This window comes from Lepisma saccharinum, chromosome 22 (assembly GCF_977018435.1).
Source record: "Lepisma saccharinum chromosome 22, izLepSacc3.1, whole genome shotgun sequence".
In the NCBI taxonomy this organism is placed as follows: Eukaryota; Metazoa; Arthropoda; class Insecta; order Zygentoma; family Lepismatidae; genus Lepisma; species Lepisma saccharinum.
The window spans coordinates 16,541,183-16,554,635 of record NC_139250.1 but is presented as its reverse complement, the minus strand read 5'-3'; the positions used below and the strand labels follow the sequence as shown (position 1 = coordinate 16,554,635).

Below are 13,453 nucleotides of genomic sequence, written 5' to 3'. Positions count from 1 at the left end.
TGCGTAACTTTAATTCTGGCCACCCGGTATAATAAAGCGTTCACAAGAAACTTGTAGGTAGATTAAATGGACATTAAGTTTGAACCTAGCAATGGAAAATTGGATAAGTTGTCGGTGTTACTAGTTCTATAACTCCGTTAATGACCACAGTGTCTAACAATGGATTGCATCCTCCCCAAAAATATATTAAATTCTCACACTGCTGGTAATATTTATGCATTCCACTCAACAAGGAAGGAACAAGACTGGTCTGAAAGACAGACCAGTCTTGCAGTAGCGAGATGAGAGGAAGGGAACAAAAAAAATAATACCGAATCACCTCCACCCTCCTTCTGCCCAGAACAACATGTCACTTCACACAGGCTTCATCATGTACCCAGTAACCCAACGTTCACATCAGCTAGCTGCAGAAGCACAGATCTCTAATTACAGACTGGAAACGATGCGCTTTTGTTTGAAGCCGCGCATCTTCGCTCGCGCATAGCCCTGGGGGTAGAAATATGGCAGAGATGCGCATTAGAGCTTAAGTTTTGATTTTTATGAAGAATTTATTTGTACTCACTTGTGGAGTGTAATACGTAGAGTTATACACTTTTTAGTAAACTTAAAAATTACAATCTTGTGTGGTGCAATGACTCACAATCTTCAAAATAGTTGTTGCAAGTAGAAATGGCTCACCGCCATGTTAGTATCCCTGGGCTTGAAGTTGATCCATGTTAAAGGGTTAACGTTTCCGGTCTAGTACCTGAAGGTCTGTGTGCAGAAGTATCTGAACCTGGGGTTCGCTCTTCCGAGCGCGTGTCCTTTTCTACACAAGAGGATTAACTTCGCACACACTACTTGACATTCGGACCAAAGCTCCTTAAAGCAAGGTTTCCTGAGTTCAAATTTCAGGTAAGGAATCGTTATTTGGGTGAGTTCCTTTATCATATCATTAATCATTCACCCGTCTTCGTTGTCGCGATTAAACCACAGGCAGAAGAACGACGTTAAATACAATTTGTTTTATTTTACTTCGCTTTTCTGCCACTTGGCTAAACGGGAAGATCAAGATGATAGGTTACAAGATTAAATTAATGCAAGGTCAATCACAAATACACATGTCGCACAAAGGATCATACTGGTTGCTAGCCCAGATGCCAGAGCCTCGCTAGCCTGCTAGCAGGGTGTACTACATGGAAAAGAGAGAGGATGGTATTTGTGTGTCTTCAAAAAAGGGTCGCCCCTTAACCCCCCCCCAAAAAAAAAGTCAATAAAGAAATCAATCAGCACCATTTTGTGCAAAGAGAAATGGAAGTGGTATAGATAAACTATAAAAATATTTAATGTATCACTACTGAGATTAGGGTGACTATCCGGTATTTACCAGAAATTCCCGTATTAGGGACAATCTTTTGGATCTTCCCGTATCGACATTATATTTCTCCCGTATATTTCATTAACAATGTGAAGATCACGAAATCTCAATTCACCCCGATATAATAAAGAGTTCAGCGACAGCGTGTCATACAAAACCTCAAGATCTTGGCACACGTATAAATCACTACTACAGTCCTGGTTGCAATTCGAAATAAATTGTGCATTGCTGCTGTCTCTAGTGCAACGTGTATGAGGCATTTACATTTAAATGGTATACGTTAACGTCAGCTAGGTAACTTTATTATTGTTCAAGGGCGCGGGGAAAAGGACTGTGTAATCCCTATCGACACACCCATGGTCTCCAGTTTGTGAAACTTATATTTCGAGGTCAGATTGCGTAACTTGTTAAATGCGAGTGCACTTTCCCTGGTGCATGTTGCAGCTGCAGTGTGGCTATTTCGCTCGTCCCACGAAACAAAACAACAAAACGGCGCTGTCTTTGACCTGTTGGCGCCTAAATTTCCTACGAGGAAATTCCCTTCTGTGTCGCAGAAATTCACTCCGTTGCTGGCAACAGGCGACGTGCATGTAATTCTTGAAGGTCACGATAGCACATAGACAACCATACGCTGTTCTGCACTGCAATAGGCGGATGGCACCTGCCTGCAAATTGTTTACATTAGGTTGCAGGCTCGTCACGACGATATGCTCAAGCCGTCTGCTGCACCTTTCCCCCTCCCACCACTAAAGCTTCACCAAGATAACAATTGAAGAAGAAGATACGCAGCTACTGCAAACGCGAGTCTTTTGTTTGCACTTTCCAAGCCGCGTCTCGCTACAGACACTAAGTAAACTTTGGCCAAAGTACAAGTGCTCTCTGTAAATGCAAGCGGGAGAGGTGCGGGTATTGTGGCAAGAGAATAAGCGGGGAGGGGGCGTTAATACCGTTTGCACATGACGTCGCCAACTTGAAGGTGTCTGCACAAGGTGACACCGGAGTAAAAAGGTACTTTTCTGCACTCCGGGATCTAGCAACAGTGCAGTTGCAACGTGCGGCGAGGCATATCATCGTGCAAAGTGACGTCATCAGTAATCCTGACATGGACGTCAGTGGTGGTGAGTGCCTTATGTTATTGCATCTGGAGAGAGAATCTGCACATCAAATGACGCAAGGCGGTTCTTTGCAGCCTGCATAATTGGTTTCTTCTCATTTATGCGGGATTACCAGCGAAATATCAAAGGTTGGTGAGTAATTTCAACGTTTATAACAGCAACGTTAATAGCATGTTCGTTGCTCGAATGTTAAATGTCAGCTTTTAAGTTGTTTTTTAATTTGACTGTCGTTGTTTTAACAATCCTGTACAAGGTGATTGGCTTTTTAAAACAATTATCAGTAATGGCAGTGTTACGCAAATGTTAGTACAAAAGAAGTTGCAATAGTATGAAATATTCATAATCAAATTCAAAACATGTACAGGGAGAGACTGAAGTTTAAGCTTTGCGCATGATACTCGACATCAAAGAATTCAACCGATGGAAAATGCGTGCATGGTCGTTTATATTCACCTGCACAATACAAGGCGAATTATAATAATTCTGTGATGAATTATTGTCTATGGAATTTAGTTGCAGAAATTTTACAAGATTTAATTGGTGAGGGGCTTAGCCACAAGCTAGAAAACGGCCTTTTTTGGCAGCAGTTGCAAACACTGGCTTGGGGGTAACTTTGGGGAACATAATCGAAAGGTTTTCTATCCCATAAAAATAGCGTCCAGGACTATTTTGTTAAATAAATATTTAATTTGCCAAATCATAAAAATTACTTATTCCTTTGCTTCTGACGTCCGATGAAGTTAACAAAAATACCATTAACTTGTAATTTTTTTTTTTTTTGGGGGGGGGGGGTGGCAAGTCCCCCTTGCCTCGTTAAGTTACGCCTTTCACCTTCAGTAACAATATGAATGTTTTTGGATTTCAGTATTTTTCTATTGTCTTTCCATTATTTAGATATTAACATTGTAAACTTCAGAATTATCTACAGTACAATTCAAACTGTGCATTCGTGCCTAATGAATTACTTTGAAAATGTAACATAACCTTACAATTTACAATGATACGTGTAAACACACACACACCGTGCATAATTTCAGTACTTATGATCTACATATTTTCTTCATATGGTTATTGTAGGCAGATTTGTACTTTGATAGATACAATTTCCATTTATATTTTTTTATTACATTGTTCTAGGTTTGTAATTCTATCACTTAAATCTTAAATGAAGATGGCTGTAGTAAAATATCTCAAGGTTTATAATGCATAAATTTATAAAAGATTACATTCTTTCAAAAAAACTAAATTACTTTTTTTATATATTGGAAGATTTGTATTGCAGTGGTAAACCTTTGCAAGAGTTGAATGACTTGGAATAAGCACACGTGAATGAAATGGAAATTTCCTAAAATTGCACATTCTGTTGCGCGACAGTGAACATTACCGAGTCCTTTATGAATAATAACCTTGCTAGGTAAACTTCATTTGCAAGGATTAGTGAAGTTGTTTTTATTCAGCTCTACCTGCAGTTTTTCCTCTAATCCTTTTAACTGTTGCAAAATCCTATCTAATGAAGATCTGAAGTGTCCCATTGCAGAGCTAGAGTACCTGGCAAATGAAAATAAACTAGTGTTTTTTGCATGTTGGAAGTAAACCAGCCAGGTTGTATTCCATAAAAGAGCGTGCGTCTCCATTTTCTTGACACCGTGACCAGACTTGTATTTTTATTTTTCCAGTACCTGTGTCTGAATCAGTGGCGTACTGCGTCCTCCCGAAATTTTACGAAAATTAAACTTTTCATATGATAGCAGTAAAGAACTCTGGAAAAATCAATGCAAAACCTCTTAAATTGGCCCCCGATTATCGTGTTTGTCTTTCATCAACTTTTAAAACGAAGGTTAGAAATGATAATTACCTCTTCCCCGCTCAAAACAGCTTGTAATATCCACCCTTATAATACCAACTCCCTCCGAAAAGAAAATTCCTGTGCACCATGCCTGAAGTGCACCATTTCCTCGTTCTCCACATGACATACCACCAGAAGTTGCTACGTTTAACAGCTAGCCTATATATAAATTTCTAATTTTAAATCTTCAAAAACAGTTATACTTTGAGTGAATACTTTGCAGGATATTTGAGGCATTGCGGATATTAAGGACGAACTCGACAAAGGTCGACTCAAGGAACTCCTGCAACATATGGCAGGAGTCTGTCTCCCCTCTAATGCTCCGAAATTTGATTTAGAAAAGGACAGACGTTTTGAAAACTGCAGATTCCCGCAACTTTATGTAGCGATATCCGCAACGCATCATTTTAAGTATTTTTTAAGAAAATAATAAGCGCAACTCGTGTTTATTTTACACATTAAAATATCATTAAAAGAAAAACTATCAGATTTTTTTAAAAAAATTCGTACGACTCTAATGATTGCGCTTTAATCTAGATGATTTTCATATTTTATTGAAACATCTCCGCTCCTAACTATAGGAAAATTAATTTGAATTTTGAAAAGTAATTAAACTTCCATGTTAGTCCCTTTGTTACTTGAGTTAATAGTGCTTAACGGTCATTTCCCTTTTATTTATTCGCCTTTATGCGACACCGAGACAGAAACTTGAAATTCAGGATGTATTGTCCGCCTGATTATGATTAAGTTTCATTATTAAACATCGTTGATCTTGATATGCAACCAACTTTGGTGAATGAACTATGTGACAGTTAAATATAAAATTTATAGCCAATAATGGATACAATCCCGTGAATAAATAAATAAAATACAAACATATATTGCATATTTTGAAACTTTGTTGACCTTGTATATTCTTTAAACTAATCACTGAAAAGTTTATTTTGGGAATTTAGTATTGGCATGCTCTTCGAACAGTTTTATTTAAATTCTTAGGCTGTAGTTATTATTTTATTCTGATAAAAATTATACTTATTTCGGACGTATCTCAGCAAACATAACACACATTCGCTTAATAACTGTCATGTTGTTACTAGATAAACAGGTAAACAAGATATGCGAACAGGGATTAGACTTTTATAAGTTGGATAATAAATATAATCACTTGTTCTCATTTCCCTGTGCAGTTAAATCGTTTCGAATGTAACAGTTTTACATTGCGGATATAACTTTTCAGCAGACATCGCAGCAGCAAGAAAAATTATGCAAATACACATAAGATAGTATCATACAAATATTATATGGTCAGTTACACATAGCATGATTGATTTAAAAACGTCTGAGAATTTCACATGCACACATTGATGATTAAAAACATTGTATTTAGATACGATAACAAATAGGGCTAGGAAGTTGATCTTTTTCTGAGCCTTGAAAACAATACTAAACCCGATATCAGTCCGTTTTCCTTTACCAGAACCAGAAAATATTATTTGTATTTTGCATTTTTCAGTATTTTTTGACGTTTTTTTTTTAATTTTTCTTCAATTTTGAGGTTTTTTTCCTCCTTCCTTGTTGTTTCGTGAATTTCAAATGCATAACTTACATATTTAAATCCTTTTAGCAAGTTCGCCATTAATCGACAGTCATTTGTTGAGGTAAATTAATTTCTCCTCCAGCAAACTTAAAATACTTTGTGTAAAGCCTACTTTGAGGTTCCCTTGGTGAGCTCTATTATCGCTTTAATCTGTGGTTTTAAAGTATAGTTAGTCACATTATTTTATAAAACTTATAACCTGATATAAGCGAAACACAACTGTATTTTCAGATGCTGGCCCACTACTGTATCGTGCAAGACGCACTCTGAGAAGAGGTGAGTGACTTATACAGAAGAACCTTGAAGTAAAAATAAAGAGAACTACAATAACACTTAATTGCTTGTATCCCTTTGCTTCTGTAGTTTAAATTATTCAACTCTCTTGTAATTTATGAAAAATCAAGTTTTCATTTTTAGAGCAAAAATAATTTTTAGCTCATTTTCAAAGAATTTTAAGGTCAATTCTTTGGACATTTTTTTAGATCAACTTCAGAGTCCTGATAATAACTATTCCTGTTCTAAAATAGCAGACTAATGTGTTTAACTGTTGCCATTAGATTCTGGAGATCTTACTGCCTTGTATTTTTGTACAATATACTCCCTTTCTTTAGTATGCTTTGTAGACTCATTCGAAATACTATTGCTTTCGCCTAATTTTAGGTATATGCTTCTGTCAGTTGCGGACTGGTGCTTTGGAAACATGCGTTTTAACATTTTGAAATTCTATATGAAGGCAAATGATATTTTGAAATTTTTAGAATCTTTTGCCTAATAATTTGACTTATTGGTTCATTCTCTCTCAATGCATAAACACAAAATTTCTTCAACTATTCCTTTGTACACAGAGGGGGGGATGTTTGTTTTGAATAACGAAGAAAATAGTTACTGGTAACCAAACATTTTGTTTGAATAAGCAACAAAGAAAAATTTGTTCACCAGTTCCAACTTCTTTTGCTAATTTGTCTAGAGAAACTATTAAATTTAGTGAAGGTCATCAAATTTTCTTTTTGATTATTAAACTTTTTTCTGTTAATTCAAAACAAATCCGTTTTTTTCTCTTTTTATCAAAATATCTCAAGTGCTTTGTTATACTGACATTAAAATTGCTTTGAGTGTTTAGCCATAATGTTTCACAAAATAGTCACTTCATTGTATTACTGATGTGGCAGAAAGTATAATTTCTGTTAGAATTTTTTGCCCTTTTATTTTCTTTGAAATACAAGTTTATTTTTGTGCCAACGCTCGACATTAGATAAAGAGGCAGAAAATATGTACATGAATCTTTGTATTTTTTGCCCATATTTTTGACTATAACACCATGAAGCCTTGTTTCCATGATTATGAAAAAATATAAATATGCTGACCAAGGCAGTAATTTATTTTATTAAAAACATAAACTAAACGTAACGTTTCAACCTTCTAGCAAGGTCTTCATCAGACTCTGTATCAAGTACAAAAGTAACAAGATACACAAAAAGGGAATTATATATTTCATAACGTTACGTTTAGTTTATGTTTTTAATAAAATAAATTACTGCCTTGGTCAGCATATTTATATTTTTTCCATATTTTTGTCACGAATTAACTACAAGTTTTTTGTGTGTCTTAAGGGTGAAGTGGAGCTTAGCATTTTAAAAATATTTTCTGTTATTTTTCGATTGTGCTTTGGCCAACTAACTCTAACATTCTAAATTTTTAGCTGCTCGTCTTTTGTCTATTTTTGGTTGGTGTGGGTGTGATTGTGATTATCTGTCTTACCCTTGTGATACTTTTAATTTTGGTGTTGCTGTGTTCCTAGTCCTGCAGGCTAATAGTAAAATACTGTTAAGGATATCTTACCTCCTAATAAATTTGAGATGAACTTGATATACTCATTTGTATCTATGATAATTCTTTTTGTTACTCTTGTTACCAAGTAAAAGAACAAATTTCCAAGTTTTTTTAAAAAAATTAACATAAGACTCATTAAATAATAGGTGTACACTTTAAACGATTAAGAGGAACAAAGTATGCCAATTTTCAGATCATACTATACTAAAAATATAAACAAGAGGTAATTGTAAATATTACTTCCTTAAAGTTCATATTTTTCAATTTTCAGTTATGAATAATTTATATACTTTACTACATTTCTGCATACACCCCCCCCAAAAGTTTCTTTCCTCATGGCTATGCCAATATATACTACATGAACCACAATTTTTGAAATTTAATGCATTGCTGTAACTTAATCTTGTGGTGAACAACCTAGTATTGTCATTTGCATAAAAATTCAAGTATTGTACATAATTAAGTTACATATTGCTAATTTATTTTAACTTTTTAGGTTTACTTTGGTTTCTATTGTGTGTCACCCGTGATGCCAAAAAACAATTAATTTCTCCTTTAACTTTTACATTTTCCCCTCAACTCCACTAGAATACTCAAATGTCAATTACGTTCTCTCTTTGTGTCAAATAATTTATTTTTCATCATTTGACAATTCACAGAAATTAAAATAAATTTCTTACAAAATTGTTCAATTATAGCTACAAATCTGTGAAAGTATATAAGGGTAGTTATGTTTAATCAACAGTGATAAGTTTCATATTTCATCGCATAGTTACTGTAAGGAAAAAGTTATTTAACTATAGAATAGTTAACTTTAATATAAAAAATATAGTCTGTCTCTCCCACTCGTGACAACGGAGTGCCCTAAGTATTTATACATACACTATATAGCCAAAAGTCACTGGACACCCAGTGCTGTTCATTCCAAAGACACCAGCCAGATAAGTAATAAGATGTCGGACCTCCCTTCGCGATTATTACAGCATTTACTCTTCGGGGCAGGATTTCCACTAAGTTCTAGTATATTGTTGGTGTTTTTTTTTTCTTCCCATTCGTCCTATAGCGTCGTGAATAGTTCATGTCGACTGGGTCTGGCACAAAACCGACGCTCCAGTTCATCCCAAAGATGTTATATGGGGTTCCAGTCGGGGGTTTGAATGGGCCAGCTAGGCACATCCACCTAATTGTCCTCAAGCCACGATGCAATGGACCCTGCTGTATGGGCAGCGGCATTATCATGCTGATAGAGAAAAAGGGCCCATTCCAAACGGTTGTCACAGTGTGGGCAGCACGCTATCATCTAAAATGTTCTCATATATACCACTGTTCACGTTGCCATTGACCAAGACTAATAGCCTGAGGCCAAGCTAGGAAGAACAGCCCCAGACCATGAAACTACTTCCACGTTCACTTGGGTGTCCGGTGACTTTTGACTATATAGTGTATATCTGTGTGTGCGTGTGTAAATATACGTGTGCATATATATACCCCCAGACACGCACTAAAGAGAATTATGGCACCAGAAATTTTGGTTTTGGATCTGACGCCAAAACGTTCTAAATTATTTTCCCCCGCTCATGAGCGTCATCTGTTCGTTTGCAACGACTTGTGTGGCGTAATCCATACTTAGATATATCTTTCACGTTTCATCTGCGTTCTTAATCTCTCGTATCTGGTTCGGAAGGAGATGGCAAGTGACTACTAAGCGAGTTCGCGGTCTTCACATACATGAATGTTCCTCGCTTCTTTAACCACGAGACACTGACTGATATCGTGCAGGCGATTGTCTGCGGATTGTTTTTCAATGAAGCTTCACGTTACATATCGCCGTTTATTTCTGTACTTTTGCTCTAGGCCTCGGAATAGACCCTTCTTTCCAATGCACATAGACCTCCCGGTTTAGCGTATCGTCTTGTGTTCAGGGACCCGGGTTCGACTGAAGGGAGATGCTCATGATTCTAGGCCCAATTCCCGCATTAGACTTTAACTGAGCATAAATTGGACTTAACTCTTTCTAATTTTACGTGGCTTTCTTCGATAACATGTAAAAATCACCGGTAGGAAGTTTTTATAAAATAAATGTGGAAAGCCATATTTATTTCTTTGCTTCCGTACATCCTGGATTAAAGGACATGGAAAACGTCAAGACAGAGTAGGTAGCATGTAGTTTTTTCATCATTATAACACATTGTTTATATTGGCAATGCAGGCAGGGAGGCTGTCACGTGCCTCTTTGAGTACTTAAAATATAAACATTACTATCGATTGTACATATTTGTAAGTGACATTGTGATCTTTCATGTATTCTGTGAGGCTGTAGAAAGCTTTCTGTGTCATTATTTAGTTTTATTGTTTGTATTTGTTTGACCTGTTCCCATATGCAAGTATTCAATATGCTAATTTCACTAGACGTACCAATTTCAACGGCTGTTTGCATTTAGTTAAATTAATTCCAATTTCTTGAACTTATGTTGAATCTGAAAATGATTCAGAGATCTCGTCTCGTAATTCAAGATTGAGGCTAGAACCGGAGTTAGTGTCAATAGTAAACACAGTTTGCAAAATATGTACAACACGTCAAGAGAAAAATAGTAGAATAGAATAGAATTTATTTCCAGTATGAGCTTTACAGCTATACATACCATACAAGTGAAAAATTTTCGTGCACTTTCCCTACACCCTTCCTCCTTTTAGTCTGCTTCCACCTTCACACTGCTTGGGAGTTCACAAACACTATTTCATTTCAAATCTTTCCCTATACTTGCACTCTTACCTGAGTGATTCCTAAATTTTCTCAAATTTATTTATTAATTTATTTATTTAGTAACCCTCAACCCTTTCACACATGTTCGCTATCCCCACTGAGCTTCTTTGCTCTCTTTACCCAGGCGTAGTGTAGGAAAGTTCCCAGATTCCTTATTTGCGCCTCCCCCCTCTCGGTCGCCGCGGTGGCTCAGTCGGTAACGCGTCTGACTACCATGCTCAAGGTCCTGGTTCGATCCCCGGCCGGTTCAAATCCGGGAACTTTTCTAACGATGGAAGCGGCCCCGGCGCCCACCCAGTGTCGAATAACATGGGTACCTGGGGGAAACCCTGGGGGGTAAAGGCGGTTAGGGGCGTGATGCTGATCACATCACCCCCACTCACGACCGGATCAAAAAAGTGTGGGGCGTTACCACCACACCCCCTATACGCTTTCATGGCGTGGTGCTATGCACAGGGGAACACTTTACCTTTTACCTTTTTACCCTCTCGGTCTCTCCCTCCTAATAACGCTTGTCATTATATTCCCAATGTTAGCTTCATTTATTTCCCTGATATATTTTTTGTCTTCCCTCACCTGTTTCTTTGCACTGGAGGAGAATGTGAAATTTCGTCTCGTCTTCACCGCATAACGGGCATTCTACGCTCCCGTCCTCCCGTTTAAGTTTAACTTGGTTCCATCCCCCCAGTCTGAACCAGGCCAATCCTGACCTTTCGTTTGCCGCACACAAATCTACGTAGTTCCTCCTTCCCCATTCTCGATCTGTATCCACTATTTTCGCCGATGTTAACGATGTGTTGATGCTCGGTGGGCAGGAAAGATCGACGAAATGTACACAATATTGACATACTCTACAAAGTAAGGAAGTGGAAAGAAATGTTTATGGGGTTCTTGTAGAGGAATCTAGTGGTAAGAGACTTGTGGGAAGGCCAAGTCGAAGATATTGTGGACTGATCTTTCTCAGGATAGGGGCAGACAGAAGATCTATGTTGCTGCAGCAACAAACCTTCGAGTTTAGGAAAGCCAAGGGTTTAGTTGGTATAGTTATTTTTTCCAACAAGGATGTATGATCATTAGATGAAATTAATGGACACTTGCAAATGGACAAAACCCATGACTAGTGAAGGATTCGAACCTTCATAGTAAGTTCTTCACTCTGAGGTTCCAACTCCTGATGCCAAAATCATAGCATATATCCTCTGAAGATACTCGTGTTCGCTTGTTACAGATAATCCAGAGGTAGTGCTGATGGTACAAAGAGAGATGGTGATCACATCACCTCCAAGATGTCCGACATCGACAATATGTGCTGTATGCAGAGGGAACTTTACCTTTACCTTTACATGTATATATTGTATTACACAGAAAAAACTGGTTTGTTTGGAATTACCAAAAAAGTTTGGTTGAGCTGTTTGGTTATGCTTTTTGTTTCCGATAACCAAATGTTGCTTGTAATTACTAAATAATTTTGTTTAAGAATACCAAAAAATTTGGTCAGACAAAATATGGTACTCGTAAACAAAATGATACATATGTAAGTAAAGAGAAACAAAACGTTTGGTTAAATTTAGTATATGTGCGTGAGCTTGCTTCCGAATTTGAAATAACGATTGTCCAGTTTCGTCGAGTGTAGTATGAAAATCTTTTGTCGAAAATTGAAACTCATGTATATAGATAATTACTCGAAGCGAGTCTTTATGTTGCTGTGTAACCTAATATTCTGAAAAAAAAAGCTCAGAATATACTTACTTTATACTGAGTTTCCTACACCGGTCGCTAGATAGTTCTGTCAAAATATGTAAAAGAAATATAAGTTTTTGTACAACAAATAATGGTACGTTTGATTGTAATCATAGTGAAAAATTGTGCTTTAACATTCTTCGAAAGATATGTGAACATCAAAGCTACAAATTAAAGAAGAAAATGTACTGCAGTGAATAAAAGTGAATCTCCCATGAGCAACCTTTTTATTCTGGACTATATAAGTAGAAGGTAAGTGTGCCGCAGAAACACAAGCACGCTCCAAAATAGGTTAGTTCTCGTGAACTTTCTATTCTGAATGTGTATTTTGAGATCAGTTAGTTTGTACAAACTCCACCCTAGCTAAAATTAGCCACATTACAACATAAATGAATAAATTATTTAACAAATTGTTTGTTGGTAATTTTGACTAAATTATTTGGTTTTCCTAAACAAATGGGCTACATTTTGTTAGATTTACCAAAGTAATATTTGGTTTTGGTAACCAAAAAATTGTTTACGACAAACAAGTAGAACTTGACCAAATCTTTTGGTACTGGTGAACAATTTGTTTGGTTGATGCCTATTTAAACAAACGATTTGTTCACCACTACCATTTTTTTGGTTAATCCAAACAAACTTTTTTCTCTGTGTAGTTTCTGTACCCCTGAGTAACTACGTATATTTTTTACATACGCATATTCCGAATCTGTAATCGCTTTCACTCTAGCTCAATTAGGGGCAGAGCGTCCCTTTGGAAAAAAAATTGGGTTTTATGAAATTTTCACTTTTTTTTTTTGAGCTAGGAGGATGGTTGATAGCTCGTTGGGCTCGGAATGAAGTCCTCTTTCCGATTCTACAATACAAAATGGGGGTTTCCATTTAAAATTTCACAGTTCACAGGCGGGGGATGTGGGGAATTAAGTGTGATATCATTAAATAGCTTTCTTTCACTTATTAAACACGTATTTTTTCGTTTTCCGATTCGATGTGTATTTCTCACGATATGTGACCGTTCCGGGACTTTCGGACCACCCGGTATATATATATAGCTATACATAAATACATACATACATACATACATACGAGGGAGAGTCGAGTGAGAACCTTGAAAGTTTGAAAGTCCGACTGTAAACAGATCAAATTGTAAATGAGGTATCGACTGTTATTTACAAAACGACCTCAAGGCTGCAACACTGATCAA

The 13,453-nt window shown here is 36.7% G+C and overlaps 1 protein-coding gene across 3 annotated transcripts in view; it reads left to right on the top strand.

Moving 5' to 3' along the window:
- Window positions 1–2,206: 2,206 nt before the first annotated feature.
- LOC146004782 (uncharacterized) overlaps window positions 2,207–13,453 on the top strand; it is a 336,182-nt gene continuing 324,935 nt past the window's right edge. The window contains exons 1-2 of one of the 3 annotated variants that reach the window (XM_083143803.1): window positions 2,207–2,600; window positions 6,147–6,191. In XM_083143803.1, coding sequence (XP_082999929.1) covers window positions 2,573–2,600; window positions 6,147–6,191 — 73 coding nt within the window. In that variant the 5' untranslated portion in view covers window positions 2,207–2,572. Of the gene's footprint in view, window positions 2,605–6,146; window positions 6,192–13,453 lie in introns of all 3 variants that reach the window. The other 2 variants (XM_083143805.1, XM_083143806.1) reach the window with 2 other exon arrangements.